This window comes from Bufo bufo, chromosome 7 (assembly GCF_905171765.1).
Source record: "Bufo bufo chromosome 7, aBufBuf1.1, whole genome shotgun sequence".
In the NCBI taxonomy this organism is placed as follows: domain Eukaryota; kingdom Metazoa; phylum Chordata; class Amphibia; order Anura; family Bufonidae; genus Bufo; species Bufo bufo.
Genome location: NC_053395.1, coordinates 69346413 through 69365205, shown reverse-complemented (window position 1 = coordinate 69365205; position 18793 = coordinate 69346413). Strand labels below are relative to the sequence as shown.

Sequence of the window (18793 nt, the reverse complement as noted above, 5' to 3'; positions counted from 1 at the left end):
AAATCTGGAATATAAATGTCTAAAAAATTTTACGCATTTGGTTTCCGTGAGGGGTATGGTGAGTTCATGTGAGATTTTATTTTTTGACACAAGTTAGTGGAATATGAGACTTTGTAAGAAAAAAATTAAAAAATTCCGCTAACTTGGGCCAAAAAAATGTCTGAATGGAGCCTTACAGAGGGGTGATCAATGACAGGGGGGTGATCAATGACAGGGGGGTGATCAATGACAGGGGGGTGATCAGGGAGTCTATATGGGGTGATAACCACAGTCATTGATCACGCCCGTGTAAGGCTTCATTCAGACGTCCGTATGCGTTTTGCGGATCCGATCCATCTATCAGTGGATCCGTAAAAATCATGCGGACGTCTGAATGGAGCTTTACAGGGGGGTAATCAATGACAGGGGGGTAATCAATGACAGGGGGGTGATCAGGGAGTCTATATGGGGTGATCACCACAGTCATTGATCACGCCCCTGTAAGGCTTCATTCAGACGTCCGGATGCGTTTTGCGGATCCGATCCATCTATCAGTGCATCCGTAAAAATCATGCGGACATCTGAATGGAGCTTTACAGGGGGTTGATCAATGACAGGGGGGTGATCACCACAGTCATTGATCATGCCCCTGTAAGGCTTCATTCAGACGTCCGGATGCGTTTTGCGGATCGGATCCATCTATCAGTGCATCCGTAAAAATCATGCGGACATCTGAATGGCGCTTTACAGGGGGGTGATCAGGGAGTCTATATGGGGTGATCACCACAGTCATTGATCATGCCCCTGTAAGGCTTCATTCAGACGTCCGGATGCGTTTTGCGGATCCGATCCATCTATCAGTGCATCCGTAAAAATCATGCGGACATCTGAATGGAGCTTTACAGGGGGGTAATCAATGACAGGGGGGTGATCACCACAGTCATTGATCATGCCCCTGTAAGGCTTCATTCAGACGTCCGGATGCGTTTTGCGGATCGGATCCATCTATCAGTGCATCCGTAAAAATCATGCGGACATCTGAATGGAGCTTTACAGGGGGGTGATCAGGGAGTCTATATGGGGTGATCACCACAGTCATTGATCATGCCCCTGTAAGGCTTCATTCAGACGTCCGGATGCGTTTTGCGGATCGGATCCATCTATCAGTGCATCCGTAAAAATCATGCGGACATCTGAATGGAGCTTTACAGGGGGGTGATCAGGGAGTCTATATGGGGTGATCACCACAGTCATTGATCACGCCCCTGTAAGGCTTCATTCAGACGTCCGGATGCGTTTTGCGGATCCGATCCATCTATCAGTGGATCCGTAAAAATCATGCGGACATCTGAATGGAGCTTTACAGGGGGGTGATCAATGACAGGGGGGTGATCAGGGAGTCTATATGGGGTGATCAGGGGTGATCAGGGGCTAATAAGGGGTTAATAAGTGACGGGGGGGGGGGGTGTAGTGTAGTGTAGTGGTGCTTGGTGCTACTTTACTGAGCTACCTGTGTCCTCTGGTGGTCGATCCAAACAAAGGGGACCACCAGAGGACCAGGTAGCAGGTATATTAGACGCTGTTATCAAAACAGCGTCTAATATACCTGTTAGGGGTTAAAAAAAACACATCTCCAGCCTGCCAGCGAACGATCGCCGCTGGCAGGCTGGAGATCAACTCTCTTACCTTCCGTTCCTGTGAGCGCGCGCGCCTGTGTGCGCGCGTTCACAGGAAATCTCGGCCATCGCGAGATGACGCGTATATGCGTGACTGTGCGCAGCGCTGCCACCTCCGGAACGCGATCCTGCGTTAGGCAGTCCGGAGGTGGTTAAAACGCTTTTACTTATACAGGCCATTCTGAGATTGTTTTCTCGTCACATATTGTACTTCATGACAGAGGTAAAAATAAGTAAAAAAAAAACATTTAAATTCATAAAAAAATACCAAATTTACCAAATATTTAGAAAAATTTTAATTTCTTACTTTTATAATAGATAGTAATACATTCAAAAATAGTAATTACTTTACATTCCCTTTATGTCTACTTCATGTTTGTATCATTTTGAAAATGACATTTTATTTTTTGGGGTAGTTAGAAGGCTTAGAAGTATGGAAGCAAATCTTTAAATTTTTCTGAAAATTTCCAAAACCCACTTTTTAAGGACCAGTTCAGGTCTGAAGTCACTTTGTGAGGTTTACATAATAGAAACCACCAAAAAAATAACCCCATTTTAGAAACTACACCACTCAAGGTATACAAAACTGATTTTACAAACTTTGTTAACCCTTTAAGTGTTCCACAAGAATTGATGGAAAATGGAAATGAAATTTCAGAATTTCACTTTTTTGGCAGATTTTACATTTTAATCAATTTTTTCCAGTAGCAAAGCAAGGGTTAACAGACAAATAAAACTCAATATTTATTACCCTGATTCAGCGGTTTACAGAAACACCCCACATGTGATCGTAAACTGCTGTACGGGCACACGGCAGGGCGCAGAAGGAAAGGAATGCCATGTGGTTTTTCGAAGGTAAATTTAGCTGAACTGGTTTTAGATGCCATGTCCCATTTGAAGTTCCCCTGATGCACCCCTACAGTAGAAACTCAAAGAGGTGACCACATTTTGGAAACTACGGGATAAGGTGCCAGTTTTATTGGTACTATTTTGGGGTACATATGATTTTTTATTGCTCTATATTATGTTTTTTGTGAGGCAAGGTAACAAAAAAATTGATGTTTCAGCATCGTTTTTATTTTTTATTTTTACAGCGTTTACCTGAGGGATTAGGTCATGTGACTTTTTTATAGAGCAGATCGTTACGCATGTGGCAATACCTAATATGTCTACTTTTTCTTATTTATTTAAGTTTGACACAATAATAGCATTTTTGAAACCGAAATAATGATATTTTAGTGTCTCATAGTCTGAGAGCCATAGCTTTTTTATTTTTTGACCGATTCTCTCAGGTAGGGTCTCATTTTTTGCGGGATGAGGTGACGGTCTGATTGAACATCCAAACAAAAAGACAAAGGTACCATTTGACTGATCTATAGTTATGCTACAGTGCTATGTAAGTGGTCTATAAGGGCAAATTGTGGTGACAGACTCCCTTTAACGGTCGGCCTATTTTCATTTTTGCATTGTTTTCTCCCCACGTGTCAATAGCCATAACTTTTTTATTTTTTTCGTTCACTTAGCCATGTGAGGGCTTATTTTTTGCAGGACAAGATGCATTTTTAATGGTTCCATTTAGTTTACCATGTCTTGTAAAATTATTTGTGGGGTAAAATTGAAAAAACCCAACACAATTCCACCAAGGTTTTTGGGGTTTTGACATCACAGCTTTCGATTTGTGCTAAAAATGACATGACAAACTAATTCTGCAGCTCAATACGGTTACGGTGATGCCAAACTTGTATAGTTTTTATTTTGTTTTACTACTTTAAAAAAAAAAAAAAAACCTTTGAAAAAAATAAAAATTTTCTTTGCATCACTATTTTCTGACAGCAATAACTTTTTTATATTTCTATCTACAGAGCTGTATGAGGGTTTGGTTTTTGTGGAACAAAATGTAGTTTTATTGGTGCCATTTTTGTGGTATGTACGACTTTTGATCACCGTTATTAGATTTTTTGGAGGAGACAAGACTAACAAATAGAGATTTATGTGTTTTTCATGTTTTTTCCATTACAGCGTTCACCGCACAGGAATTTTTTAAAAATATTTCAATAGTTCAGACATTTCTGGACACGGCGATACCTATTATGTTTAGTTTTTTTATTGTTTATGTATTTTTATATGTAATATTGGGACAGGGAGGGGTGATTTAAACTTTTAATATTTGGTTTGTTTTTTAAACTTTTTATTTAATATCTATTAGCCCATTTAGGGGGCTAAAACCAGGGATCTTTTGATCCCTTGTCCTATTCACCCTAACAGAGATCTATTAGGGTGAATGGCATTTTGATGTGCTCCCTGCTGAGCTGTGCTTCGTGTACAGCTTAGCAGGGTTATTACTATTACAGTCCTGGGAAACCTTAGCAGGCCCCAGGATGTCATGGTGACCGATCGGAGCCTGGCAATTTCACTGCGAGGGCTCCAATCTGAAGGCAGAGGGAGCCGCATCCCTCTGCCTTACCTCACAGATGCCACGGTCTCTGTTGATCACAGGATCTGAGAGGTTAAATGACTGGGTTTAGCACGATCACCATTCCCCGTCATTGCAGCCAGGTGCCTGCTGTATTATACAGCTGACACCCGCCGCGTATGTTGAGGGCTCACTGCAGCAGCCAGCTCCATACAATTGCGGGCGCATAGTACCGTGCATGTATGGCATTATGCATTAAGGGGTCAAATAGTAACTAACCTTTTATTTTACGTTATTTTAAACTATTCTAAGTGGGCTATAATTAATTTGTGTAATATAGGGCTGCTCTGCAGGGTAAAAACAGAGAAGGTGACATAGCACTGTGCCCTCTTTATTCTCAAGAAAGGTGAGGCTGTACTACCACAGATCATAACATGATGCCATATCCTAGCGATATGCTATAACTTTATGAGATGGAAATAGCCTTCAATGGCATGGCTTCCATCATTTAAACTTTGTATAGTTTATTTTGCAGGTTATTTAACTATCTAAGCTAAAAATGTGGTTTCTTTTCATGTAGACCACGTGGCAATTTGTTTTACATAAACATAAAGCACTCAAAATGCTACCTTGAAATATTCAGCTTGCCAAGCAAAGAGATCTGAAACCAGTATTAGCACCTGAGGTGCATGTACTGTTATCCTGGTGGATAAAATACAGGAGGACCTTGTTTTTCGAAGGACATGATATTCTGCTGTTATTTGTAAAGCTGAACATCTAATCTGAGCTTTATTAGTTCACTATCCAGTAGTCAGGAGTACGACATCAAGAGTACGACACCGAGGCTTATCTACCCAGAGAACTAACGGGTCAGGAATTGAAATTCGACTCGCCTGATCCTTCTCTTCCACAACATCATCTCTCAGGGAAAATGAAGGAGCTCTTCATACACATTAGATTGTCAGCTGACATGACTCTTGTGTATGGGGTCCTTAAAGTTGATCAGAAAGGGATAAAGGGCATAGGTACTTTCAATGAAAATGATTGTTCTTCAGAAATTCAACAAGGAACAATTGTTTTGGCCAACCGATACCAGACTATAATCGTCTGAAAATAATTTGGTTGTTTGAAATTTTCATCCCATAGATGGATGAAAGGTTTTCTTTCAAAGAAGGATTGTTTGTGGACAAAAGATCTTTTTTTGAAAGAGCATTCCCAGAAAGACTGTTCATACTTCACCCGGTGTCACTGAACATTTATGGACAGTTAGAACGACTGTAATGGACAATATAGACAAAAATGTCTATGGCTGTGTCTGTGAAACTATCATTCACCAGACGATCCTTTGTTCTATCATTCACCAGACGATCAACCTACTTCTATCTTATGTGTATGGTCAACTTTGAAGGTCACTTCATGAGGTGGAGAAGGTTGTCATTATAGTATCACCTGACTGACTCAGTAAGAATAAATAAAGGCAAATACCAAAAGCGAGTAATATCACTTACTGAAGTGGAGATAAACTGCGTGAGTCATTCCTTGTTATCTGAAGGAATAGCTTCATAAACCATGTGTCATAGGGCACATGCTTCAGTTATAGATAAGAATATCAGCCCCTCCCCCCCCCCCTTTTTCTTTCTTGGGTGCTATGTATAGTGTCAATGTCTTACTGTCCTTTTCCCCCACTGAGCATAAACTGGTGCCTTCATGCCGAGGTAACCTCAGTCCTCAGTGAACCCTCCAGCATTGGCTATACATTAGCTTGTCCACATGATTAGTAGTACAAATAGTCAAAAATATTCCTAGACAAATGCTTACAATACGTGTGTAGAAGTGTTACAAAATCCTTACATGTAGCTTGAGTAGGTAACCCATCCTTATTATGGGCTGATTTTTAGTAGGTACGACTTTGATCCATGTCCCTAATTTACTTGAATTTGGAGACTCCTTGGAGTCTGAGGTAGCATGAATGTCACTTTCATTCTTATTACAGGATTACGATGGCTGCTATATTCCTCCTCCATTACAGACATCTGAATTGTCATATTTTTCATTTCATCATGGCTTGGTTAAACTTTTGAAAAATGTACTCTGTTTTAATAATAAATTTTTCCCCCAGTAACCTCCTAAACATGCCTGTTGAAGGAAAGCCGGGTACAGCTCCAGAAGGTCTAGCAACCAACATTAATATGGAGTACTCACCCCAAGCCCCAGGAACAGGTATTTGTATGACGTGTTGTTTACTTACATTTGTCTTCTATGTGAAAGGCCATGATGTAATAGGATTGTATAAGGAAATCCTCAGATGGATAATCAGTCAACTGGAGGCAGGATAATGGCCACTCATGGCTTATTGATGCACATGGACAACAAGGACTATCTCATCTGGTCCAAACCACAGAAGAGCTACAATACTATAATACCAACAGCAGAACACAAGGGGGCTCATTTACTAAAGACTTAGTACAAAGTCTGCTGGAATACATGTGGTGAATTTATAAAGTGGTGTATGCACCTCTAAGGCCTCGTTCACACTTCAGTGTTTGGTCCGTGATTTCCATCAGTGATTTGTGAGCCAAAACCAGGAGTGAAGCCTACTCAGAGATAAGATATAACGGAAAGATCTGCACCTGTTCTGTGGTTTTGACCCGCACCGGGTTTTGGCTCGCAAATCCTACGGGCTCTTTCACACTTGCGTTCTTTTCTTCCGGCATAGAGTTCCGTCGTTGGGGCTCTATGCCGGAAGAATCCTGATCAGGATTATCCTAATGCATTCTGAATGGAGAGAAATCCATTCAGGATGCATCAGGATGTCTTCAGTTCCGGAACGGAACGTTTTTTGGCCGGAGAAAATACTGCAGCATGCTGCACTTTTTGCTCCGGTCAAAAATCCTGAACACTTGCCGCAAGGCCGGATCCGGAATTAATGCCCATTGAAAGGCATTGATCCGGATCCGGCCTTAAGCTAAACGTCGTTTCGGCGCATTGCCGGATCCGACGTTTAGCTTTTTCAGAGTGGTTACCATGGCTGCCGGGATGCTAAAGTCCTGGCAGCCATGGTAAAGTGTAGTGGGGAGCGGGGGAGCAGCATACTTACCGTCCGTGCGGCACGCCGGGCGCTCCAGAGTGACGTCAGAGCGCCCCATGCGCATGGATGACGTGATCCATGTGATCACGTGATCCATGCGCATGGGGCGCTCTGACGTCATTCTGGAGTGCCCGGGGAGCCGCACGGACTGTAAGTATACTGCTCCCCCGCTCCCCACTACTACTATGGCAGCCAGGACTTTAATAGCATCCTGGGTGCCATAGTAACACTGAACGCATTTTGAAGACGGATCCGTCTTCAAATGCTTTCAGTTCACTTGCGTTTTTCCGGATCCGGCGGGCACCTCCGGCAAATGGAGTGCACGCCGGATCCGGACAACGCAAGTGTGAAAGAGCCCTAAATCACCGCCCAAACTCTGAAGTGTGAACGAGGCCTAAGCCTGACCCTTTGATTACTGCCATGGATACGTCAGTGGACCCGCATGAATTTGTCCCCTAGTCACTCCATGAGGCTAATCCACCCCTTTCACTTGCTTTGGATGGGGAATTTCAGCGGATTTGTTGATGAATCTAAACGTGTGAACATAACCTGTGAACGCTGGTGTGAACATTATTAACTCTCAAGAGAAATCAGTGTCATAAATCCACCTATTTTGCAGCATATTTTGTATGCATGTTATATTTTTGCTTGTCTACTTTGAGGTGTATTTTGACATGTATTTGGTGTACATTCTTCCCTGACTATTGTCAATTGGGAAATTTGGCACATAATATGCGCTAAACATGAGTCAAGAAGTGTCATTAAATATGCCCCTTGACTACACTGTTTATTTGAAATAAATTATTTCCCACTAAAAATCAATGACATGCAGTTCTTGCAAATATTTTGTGGAATACATGCATATTTTGTACTAAAATGCATGATAAAAAACATTATATGAACATACCCTGAAAACCCCTCTGCCCCAGTGCTGATGGGTGTGTGGTTCATCATCCAGTCTCTGTTGACATGATCGCTGCAGCCATGCAAATACTGCCCAAGTTAAGGATCACTTGAATCACTAAGGTCTCTTTCACACGGGCGAGTATTCCGCGCGCATGCGATGCGGGAGGTGAACGCATTGCACCTGCACTGAATCCGGACCCATTCATTTCTATGGGGCTGTGCACATGAGCGGTGATTTTCACGCATCACTTGTGCGTTGCGTGAAAATTGCAGCATGCTGTATTTTGTGCGTTTTTCACGCAACGCAGGCCCCGTAGAAGTGAATGGGGCTGCGTGAAAATCACAAGCATCTGCAAGCAAGTGCGGATGCGGTGCGATTTTCACGCACGGTTGCTAGGAGACGATCGGGATGGGGACCTGATCATTATTATTTTCCCTTATAACATGGTTATATTATAATTTTTTTTAACCCCTTTAGCCCTATTTTACTAAACATTCTCTATTCAGAATGCTATTATTTTCCCTTATAACCATATTATAAGAGAAAATAATAAAATCTACACAACACCTAACCCAAACCCGAACTTCTGTGAAGAAGTTTGGGTTTGGGTACCAAGCATGCTGATTTTTCTCACGCGCGTGCAAAACGCATTAAAATGTTTTGCACTCGCGCTGAAAAATCGCGCATTTTCCCGCCACGCACCCGCATCTTATCCGGCCCAAATCCATGACGCCCGTGTGAAAGAGGCCTAAAGGTCCCTTTACACAGGACGATTATCGAGCTGATTATCAAGAACAAATGTTCATGTCAAAGCTCGTTCTTGATTAATTGGCCCATGTAAAGGTATCGCCTTTTACCCGATGAAGAAGCAAAGACTCGTTCATCTGGTGAAAGAATCATTGAAGCCGACACCTAAATTAAAATTTTTGGGCAACATTATCATGTAAATGGGCCATTAGGACTAGTTCACACGTCAGTGTTTTGATCAGTGATTTCCACCACTAAGGGCTCATGCACACGTCCGTATGGCTTTTTCAGTGTTTTGCGGTCCGTTTTTTACTGAACCGTTGTTCTGTTTTTTGTTTCCGTTTCCTTTCCGTTTTTCTGTATGCCATATACAGTATACAGTAATTACAGTACATAGAAAAAATTGGGCTGGGCATAACATTTTCAATAGATGGTTCCGCAAAAACGGAACGGATACGGAAGACATACGGATGCATTTCCGTATGTGTTCAGTTTTTTTTGCGGACCCATTGACTTGAATGGAGCCAAGCACCGTGATTTGCGGACAAGAATAGGACATGTTCTATCTTTTCACGGTACGGAAATACGGAAATAGTGAAACGGAACACACACGGAGACACTTGAAATGAAATGAATGGTTCAGTATATGTACCGCATACTGAACTAAAAAAAACGGCCAGTATACTGAATGCAAAATACTGTCGTGTGCATGAGCCCTAAGTGTGAGCCAAAACCTGGAATAGAGCCTACAGAGAGATAAGTTATATTGGAAGGATTTGCTCCTGTTCTGTGTCTTTGACCCGCGTCTGATTATGGCTTAGGCCTAGTTCACACGAACGTGTGTGATCCGTGGCCGTAATACACGGCCACAGTTCCGTGTGCATTCCGCATCACGGATGCAGACCTATTCACTTCAATAGGTCCACAAATCCGGAATTGCGGAACGGCCGCACGGAACGGGACCCCTCGGAAGCACTACGGAGTGCTTCCGTGGGGTTGCGTCCCGTACTTCCGTTCCGCAAAAAGATAGAACATGTCCTATCTTTTTGCGGAACGGGTGGATCGCGGACCCATTAAAGTGAATGGGTCTGCGATCCGATGCGGCTGACCTACGGCAATTTGCGGGCCGCAGCACGGGCACAGGTCACACACATTCGTGTGAACTCGACCTTACAATGAAGGAAAGCACTGTCCAAACACTGACATGTTGTCGCGAACCGGCAGGACAGGTAGTGAATCCTCTGGACCAGAGAGGCGATGGCGCGGGTTGTACTAGAGGACCGGTTCTAAGCAGTTACTGGTCTTCACCAGAGCCCGCCGCAAGGGATGGATTTGCCGCGGCGGTAACTACCAGGTTGTGTCCCCTAGTAACAACTCGACCTCTCTGGCAACTGATAAGGCGTGGTACACAGGGAGAAGGTAAGAGCGGAGTCGGATGTAGCAGCGGTCAGGGCAGGTGGCAAAGGTTCAAAGGCGAGTGGACGGTAGCAACGGGTACGGCAACAGGTAAGGCAAACTAACATCGTAGGGAACGCTTTCTCTGAGGCACAAGGCACAAAGATCCGGCAGAAGGCTGTGGGAGGAGAAGGTATAAATGGGCAGTGCACAGGTGCAGCCTAATTAAGTCAGCACTGCCTCTCACAACCTTAACCCTTAATAACCCCTTTGGACCAGGCACCAATCACTGGTGCACTGGTCCTTTGAATCTAAGAGTCCCGGCGCGCGCGCGCCCTAGAGAGCGAGGATGCACACGCCGAGACGCAGGAGTGCTGCCCGGGGGCATACGCTGTGAGCGCTCCGAGGCCAGCAGGGGACCCGGAGCGCTCAGCGTAACAGTACCCCCCCCTTTGGTCTCCCTCCCTTTTTGGTACCGAAGAACTTGCGGATGAGACCAGGATGTTCTCCTCCGGCTCTCATGACCTCTCCTCAGGACCGCAGCCCTCCCAGTCGACCAAAAAAAATCTTTTCCCCCGGGAGATTTTGGTCACCAAGATCTCCTTGACAGAGAATATATCGGAGGTACCAGCGACAGGGGTGGGAGAAACAAGCTTGGGAGAAAAACGGTTAAAGACAGCAGGTTTAAGAAGGGAGACATGGAAGGAGTTATGGATTCGGAGGGAGGGAGGAAGATGGAGCTGATAAGAAACTTGATTGATACGACTCTTGATTTTATAGGGTCCCAAGAAACGAGGGCCCAACTTGTAACTTGGGACCCTAAATCGGATGTACCTAGAGGAGAGCCACACCTTGTCACCCGGACGAAATTCCGGTGGAGATCTGCGTCTCTTGTCAGCTTGAACCTTCATACGGGCGGAAGCCCTGAGGAGAGCAGCGTGGGTTTCTCGCCAGATGGAGGAAAAATCCTATACAAGACTGTCAACGGCAGGTACAGAAGAAGAAGTGGGAGACTGCGGCAGAGGTGGAAGAGGATGACGGCCAAAAACTACAAGGAAAGGAGACTTGTTAGAGGCAGAGGATTGTTTGTAGTTGTAGGAGAACTCCGCCCAGGGAAGTAGATCAGCCCAGTCGTCATGGCGTGAGGATACAAAGTGACGCAGATAGTCACCCAAAATCTGGTTCACCCGTTCTACTTGGCCGTTAGACTGAAGATGGTACGAAGAAGAAAAGTCCAATTTGATCCCGAGCTGAGCACATAGAGCCCTCCAGAATTTGGAGACGAATTGTACCCCACGATCCGAGACAATATGTTTGGGAAGGCCATGGAGACGGAAGATGTGTTGGAAAAATTGTTTGGCCAACATGGGTGCAGAGGGTAGACCGGGCAGGGGTACAAAGTGAGCCATCTTGGAGAAGGGATCCACCACGACCCAAATAACGGACTTGCCATGGGAGGAGGGAAGATCTGTAATAAAGTCCATGGCGATGTGAGACCAGGGAACTTCAGGAACAGGTAGAGGCAAGAGAAGACCCGCTGGTTTCTGGCGAGGCGATTTATCCCGGGCGCAAATCGTACAGGCCTGGACGAAGTCCGAGACATCTTTCTCCAGAGAAGACCACCAGTACCTTTGGGAGATTAGTTGGAGAGACTTTAGCACCCCTGGATGACCGGCAAAAGGGGAGGCGTGGCCCCACTTGAGAATTCACAGCCGCTGACGTGGAGGTACGTAGGATTTGCCAGGAGGAAGAAGGCGCAGGTCCATGGGAGCGACTGTAATAAGGCGTTCTGGAGGGATAATATATCGAGGTGTTAACTCGTCGCCCACCACATCAGAGGAGCGAGACAGAGCATCTGCCCTAATGTTCTTACAAGCCGGACGGAAATGGATCTCAAAGTTAAAGCGGGCGAAGAACAGAGACCAACGAGCCTGACTGGGATTTAATCTCTGAGCAGACTGGAGATAAGCCAGGTTCTTGTGGTCCGTGAAGATGTACACAGGATGTGTGGCGCCCTCGAGTAAATGTCTCCATTCCTCCAGTGCCAATTTAATAGCCAGCAGTTCCCTGTCCCCAATGGAGTAATTTCTCTCTGCGGAAGAGAATGTTTTAGAAAAGAAGCCACAAGTTGAAGTCTTGCCCCGGGAAGACTTCTGGGTGAGGACAGCTCCGGCTCCCACCGAGGAGGCATCCACTTCAAGAGAGAAGGGCTTGGTGGAATCTGGTCTAGAGAGAACGGGTGCAGAGGCAAAGGCGGATTTTAGGGACTGGAAGGCTTCCTCGGCTTGGGAAGGCCAGGATTTGGGGCTAGCTCCTTTTCTAGTGAGGGCCACGATAGGAGCTACCAGAGTGGAATAGTAGAGATGAATTGCCTGTAGTAATTCGCAAAGCCCAGAAATCTTTGTATGGCTCGGAGACCAGAGGGACGTGGCCAATCCAGAACCGCCGAGAGTTTGGCTGGGTCCATTTGAAGTCCTTGGGCTGAGATAATGTAACCCAGGAAAGGCAGGGAGGTCCGTTCAAAAAGACATTTTTCAAGTTTAGCGTACAGGCGAATTCTCCTAAGACGAGTAAGAACTTGTTGCACATGGACCCGGTGTAGATCCAAATTGGAGAAAAAGATTAGGATATCATCCAGGTATACGACCACGCAGGTGTAAATTAAGTCCCTGAAAATATCATTGACGAATTCCTGGAAGACAGCAGGTGCGTTGCAGAGGCCGAAGGGCATCACCAAATACTCGAAATGGCCGTCCCTTGTGTTAAAGGCGGTCTTCCATTCGTCTCCCTCACGGATACGGATCAGATTATAGGCCCCTCGAAGGTCCAATTTAGTGAAGATCTTAGCCCCTCGGAGACGATCAAATAGCTCAGAGATTAGAGGCAGAGGGTAACGGTTCTTGATGGTAATTTTATTAAGACCTCTGTAGTCAATGCAGGGGCGGAGGGAGCCGTCTTTTTTAGTCACAAAGAAAAAACCGGCCCCAGCAGGAGAAGAAGATTTTCTTATGAATCCTCTCTGTAGGTTCTCACGTATATAGTCGGACATGGCAAGAGTCTCAGGAGGTGAGAGAGGATAAATTCTGCCCCGAGGTGGAGTAGAACCGAGTATCAGATCGATCGGGCAATCATAGGATCGGTGAGGAGGAAGAACCTCAGCTTGTTTCTTGCAGAAGACATCCGTGAAGGAATGGTATGGCTTGGGCAGCCCAGAAGGCAGAGAAACTTGCGGGTTCTGTTTGACCAGAGCAGGCTTGAGACAGCGGTCCGAACAGGAGGAGCCCCAACGCAGGATCTCACCGGTGGACCAATTCAGGACAGGGCTATGACGTTGAAGCCACGGCAGACCCAGGAGGAGTTCGGAGGAACAGAAGGGAAGGACAAAAAATTCTAAAGTCTCGGTATGAAATATTTCGATGTCCATCTGCAGAGGCTGGGTACGGAACTGCACGGTGGCTGAGAGTCTCTCACCGTTAACAGTAGAAATGAAAAACGGTTTGGGTAGATGGATTACTGGAATACGGTACTTGAAGTTGCCAGCTGAACTGGAATCCAAGAAGGCGGCTGCGGAGAAAGAGGACTTGGAAGAGATGATCAACTGCACGGGTATGATGAGACGTGGAGAGGAAGAATCCACACCTAGCAACGCCTCTCCCACGCTTACTAGGTGCGAGCGTTTCCCGAACGCAGTGGACGGAGAGGACAATCTCTAAGGAAGTGCTCAGTACTGGCACAGTACAGACACAGGTTCTCGTTTCTGCGGCGGCTTCGTTCTTGCGGAGTCAAGCGTGACCGATCCACCTGCATGGCTTCCACACGGAAAACCCAGTAGCGGGTTGAGGGGGATGCGGAAAAACGGGAGCCAGACGAGGAAAGCGTCTAGGACGAGCTTTTTCCTTTTCAAGGAGGAGTTCCTCTTGTCTTTCGGCGAAACGTTTGTCTATCCTAGTGGCCAGCAAGATGAGGTCACTAAGAGTGGAAGGAAGCTCATGTGCAGCCAGAACGTCCTTTACTTCACTGTTAAGTCCTTTCTTGAAGGTGGCGCAAAGGGCTTCATTGTTCCAGTTCAGCTCAGAGGCCAGGGTGCGGAACTGAATGGCATAGTCACCCACGGAAGAACCTCCTTGGGTCAAATTTAGTAAGGCAGTCTCTGCGGAGGTAACCCTGGCAGGCTCCTCAAAAACATTCCGGAACTCTAGGCAGAAGCTCTGGACGGAAGCGGTGGCAGGATCTGCGCGGTCCCATAGTGGTGTAGCCCAGGCCAGGGCCTTCCCGGACAGTAAACTGAGAATAAAGGCTACCTTGGCTCGCTCAGAAGGAAACTGGTCGGACAGAAGCCCGAGGTGGAGAGAGCACTGCGACAAGAACCCACGGCACTGCTTAGGATCTCCGTCATATTTGTCTGGTAAGGACAAACGGATTCTGGAACCAGTGGTAACGGCAGGCGGAGGTGATGCAGCAGGAGCAGACGGAGGGGCTGGCTGTTGCAGAGAAGGCAGGAGCTGCTGCAACATAGCGGTCAACTGGGCCAGCTGTTGACCCTGCTGGGCCACAATGGTGGTGACGTCCTCCAGGCTTGGCAGGGGAACATCAGCGGGATTTATGGCCGGATTTTACTGTCGCGAACCGGCAGGACAGGTAGTGAATCCTCTGGACCAGAGAGGCGATGGCGCGGGTTGTACTAGAGGACCGGTTCTAAGCAGTTACTGGTCTTCACCAGAGCCCGCCGCAAGGCGGGATGGATTTGCCACGGCGGTAACTACCAGGTCGTGTCCCCTAGTAACAACTCGACCTCTCTGGCAGCTGATAAGGCGTGGTACACAGGGAGAAGGTAAGAGCGGAGTCGGACGTAGCAGCGGTCAGGGCAGGCGGCAAAGGTTCAAAGGCGAGTGGACGGTAGCAACGGGTACGGCAACAGGTAAGGCAAACTAACATCGTAGGGAACGCTTTCTCTGAGGCACAAGGCACAAAGATCCGGCAGAAGGCTGTGGGAGGAGAAGGTATAAATGGGCAGTGCACAGGTGCAGCCTAATTAAGTCAGCCCTAGAGAGCGAGGATGCACACGCCGAGACGCAGGAGTGCTGCCTGGGGGCATACGCTGTGAGCGCTCCGAGGCCAGCAGGGGACCCGGAGCGCTCAGCGTAACACATGTGAACAGGGGCATAACTATAATTCATAGTGACCCATAGCAAACTAAGATGGGGCCCTCACCACCTAGTGTAAAGAAATTTAAAACAGCAGCATACATAGCAAAAATTATATAGGTATCTATGAATAATAGTGCAGGAGGCAGGATTGGGACTGATGCACACTGGCGCAATATTAATAGTTTTTGTTCGTGACGCCAATTGCAATGTGCGCAGGTTATAGTCTCAGGGCCCTTTAAGGTGTTATAACTCACGTACCAGGTGAGGAATGCCAGAGTGGGGATAGTGTCTCTGTGTAATGTCAACGGTGTCTCCTACCTTGGTACGGCTGGACTCCTGGATCCTGGCTCACATGCAATAAAATGAGTGCTGTTAGTAGGAGTAATTGAGGAATGAAGGAAATCCAGACTGGAGATAAAGTTCAACTTCTCTTTACTGAGTGGCAGCATAAATCCATACGAGTACAGCAATAGTCTTGGGTCCCAGCAGGTATTGGCAATATGTGGCAGGAATCAATATATCTATTCTGCTTCTTATCATATGCCTAGTGAATCTGGCAGGTATTTATCTTCTGCTCTGTCTGTCTTCTGCTTGGTGTGGGCCTGACTAGCTGAGGAGGAATTTCGCTTCGCCTGGTCTCTGGATAAACACTCACAGTTCTGCTCGCAGGGAATGTATCTTCCTGGAGATCTGTAGTTCTGGAGGTGCTGCTTGCTTGTCCACTAGCACTGAGGCTGAAGGCTCAGTCTGGGAAAGAAGATCCTTGGCCTCAGCCGAGGTTGGATCCTAGGTTGGGATCCCTATGTCTGGGAGCTCCTACCAACACAGCCTTCCCCAAGCAGGGGGGCTGGTACACTAACTAGAACTTTCCTTCCTCCCCATGAGACAGTACATGGGACAGCCCACTTCTGCTCAAAGAGGGGGGGTTAGACTGGAATGAACTATTCCAGTCTAGATATACTAAACTGAACTAAGATCCTGCTACATACTGCTGCCACCTGCTGGTGTACATGGAAATTACAGCATAATACTGTATATAAAACAGGCCTAGAAAATGCATATAAATGAGAATGCAGTGTTAGATTACACAAGATGACAATAAATATACACCTAACATGTTGTAGCGGGGAGAAAGAGTTTAGTGACATACTCTGGGATGTTACAATAGCACAATATATCCGAAAACCCACATTATAGCAAAAAAAAAAAGGTGCCATATTGTTATTCCCCACAAAAAAGTTTACATTTTTTTTCCCTTGATTGGGTCCCCAGAACCTCTGACGCCATAGCCAGTGCTATGGCTACTATGGCTATAGTTACACCCGCGTGTTAATAAGACTTTACTGCACTGCCGGCTGCAGCAATCATGTGCTGATGTGGTTGATGCAGTTTTTGAAGCCAAAGCCAGAAGTGAATTTGGCAGTAAGAATAAAAGGCCTTCTTTCATATTCGCCTGTTGCTGCAGCTGTTTATCAAAAAAAAGCCGTGTGTGAGACAACCCTTGATGTTATAGCTGAGCAGTGATGGAAGAGTGCATGTTTGTCCATGTAGATTACACAAGGGACAGTCATGTCTGAAACCAGCATGACTTTAGCATGACTGCCATCTCAAAGCTTCTTCCCAGAAAGATACATTTGATTACTGATAAGGGCTACATAGAAAATGTTGCCAACTACATTATGGTGTCCTTTAAGATAAAAGTCAATAGCATAATACTACATTACCCAAGTATTAGCTGCTGCAGGGAAAGTGAGCAGCTGACTGCAACTTCCACTGACAATAAGGAGTGTTTTATGGGCATCTCTGAAGCTGGATATGATCAACAGCAGACTAGCTGGTGACTTACCATAGTCATTAAACACCTAGGGGGGGTTTATTAAAACTGGTGTGAAGGACAACCGGCTTAGTTGCCCATAGCAACTAATCAGATTAATCCTTTTATTTTCCAAAGGAGCACTGAAAAAATGAAAGATGGAATGTCATTGGTTGCTATGGGCAACTAAGCCGTTTTCCTTTACACCACTTTTGATAAATCTACCCCATAGATACCTCATACAGCTGTTTAGTAGTTCTATGTTAATAAGACTGATCTGTGTTTCAATGTGTTATACCCGTGATGGCTAACCTTCGGCACTCCAGCTGTGGTGAAACTACGACTTCCAGCATGCTCAATTCATTTCTATGGAGTTCTGAGTACAGCCAAGCAGGGCTGGGACAAGGTCAACCACCAACAGAGGCTGAGCTTCCCAAGTGCCCCCCCCCCCCCCCCCCATCAACTTGTGGAGTCTTTACTAAATACTTAGTGTTGTAATCACACATAAGTATGCGCAGTTTAATGATTATGTACCAATTAACTATAGCTGTAAACAAATGCACAACCTCTTTAGATCCATATAAATATAGAATCTAACAGGAATGACCCCCGCATAGTGACTGGATACTAACACCACACTGTAACTAAATTAAAACCAATATGACAATATAGTGGAATACTAGCACTACACAGATTCTGCAAACCATAAGTGATTAAAAGTACATAAATATTGACTCACAGGGCGACTCAAGGGTGAATCAAAGGTGACGTCTTCTTTGATTGGAATCAGTCTTTTTCTGGCCACCACTCGTCTCCGCAGAATCTGCAAAACTAATAGTTTAGGCTTCTCATTCCATGATTCCAGCACCATCCCCACCTCTGTACAAACTCCCAATGCGTATTGCCCCACACAGTAATAAAGCCCACTAAACATGGCAACACAGAGAAAAGGAATCTGTACTATATGACAGCACAGATGGGGGAGCCTGTACTATATGGGGGCTGTACTATATTGGGGCACAGAGGAGGGAAATGAAAATAAATGCAGACTTGTATGACTTTAAAGGGGTTATCCTGTTATTTAAAATGTATCCCCCATCCACAGGATGGGACTCCCTGAGCGATCTCCAGATCGGGCAGGTCTGTGGATGACAACACTGTTATGTGGGATCTGTGGATGGCACCATTATGGGGGGATCTTTCGATGACACTGTTATGGAGGATGTGTGGATGACACTGCTATGGGGGATCTGTGGTGGAGGACACTGCTATGGGGGGATCTGTGGTGGATGACACTGCTATGGGGGATCTGTGGTGGATGACACTGCTATGGGGGGATCTGTGGTGGAAGACACTGCTATGGGGGATCTGTGGTGGATGACACTGCTATGGGGGGATCTGTGGTGGAAGACACTGCTATGGGGGATCTGTGGTGGATGACACTGCTATGGGGGGATCTGTGGTGGAAGACACTGCTATGGGGGATATGTGGTGGATGACACACACTGCTATGGGGGATCTGTGGTGGATGACACTGCTATGGGGGGATCTGTGGTGGATGACACTGTTATGGGGGGATCTGTAGTGGTTGACACTGTTATGGGGGGATCTGTGGTGGATGACACTGC

General features: G+C 46.0%; 1 protein-coding gene across 1 annotated transcript in view; it reads left to right on the top strand.

Annotated features, from left to right (window-relative positions):
* The window catches only part of LOC121008534 (lipopolysaccharide-induced tumor necrosis factor-alpha factor homolog), a 70414-nt gene that overhangs the window by 19790 nt on the left and 31831 nt on the right, over nt 1–18793 (top strand). The window contains exon 2 of the mRNA XM_040441150.1: nt 6188–6288. Within this exon, the coding sequence (XP_040297084.1) occupies nt 6201–6288 (88 nt within the window). The 5' untranslated portion in view covers nt 6188–6200. The remainder of the gene's footprint in view (nt 1–6187; nt 6289–18793) is intronic.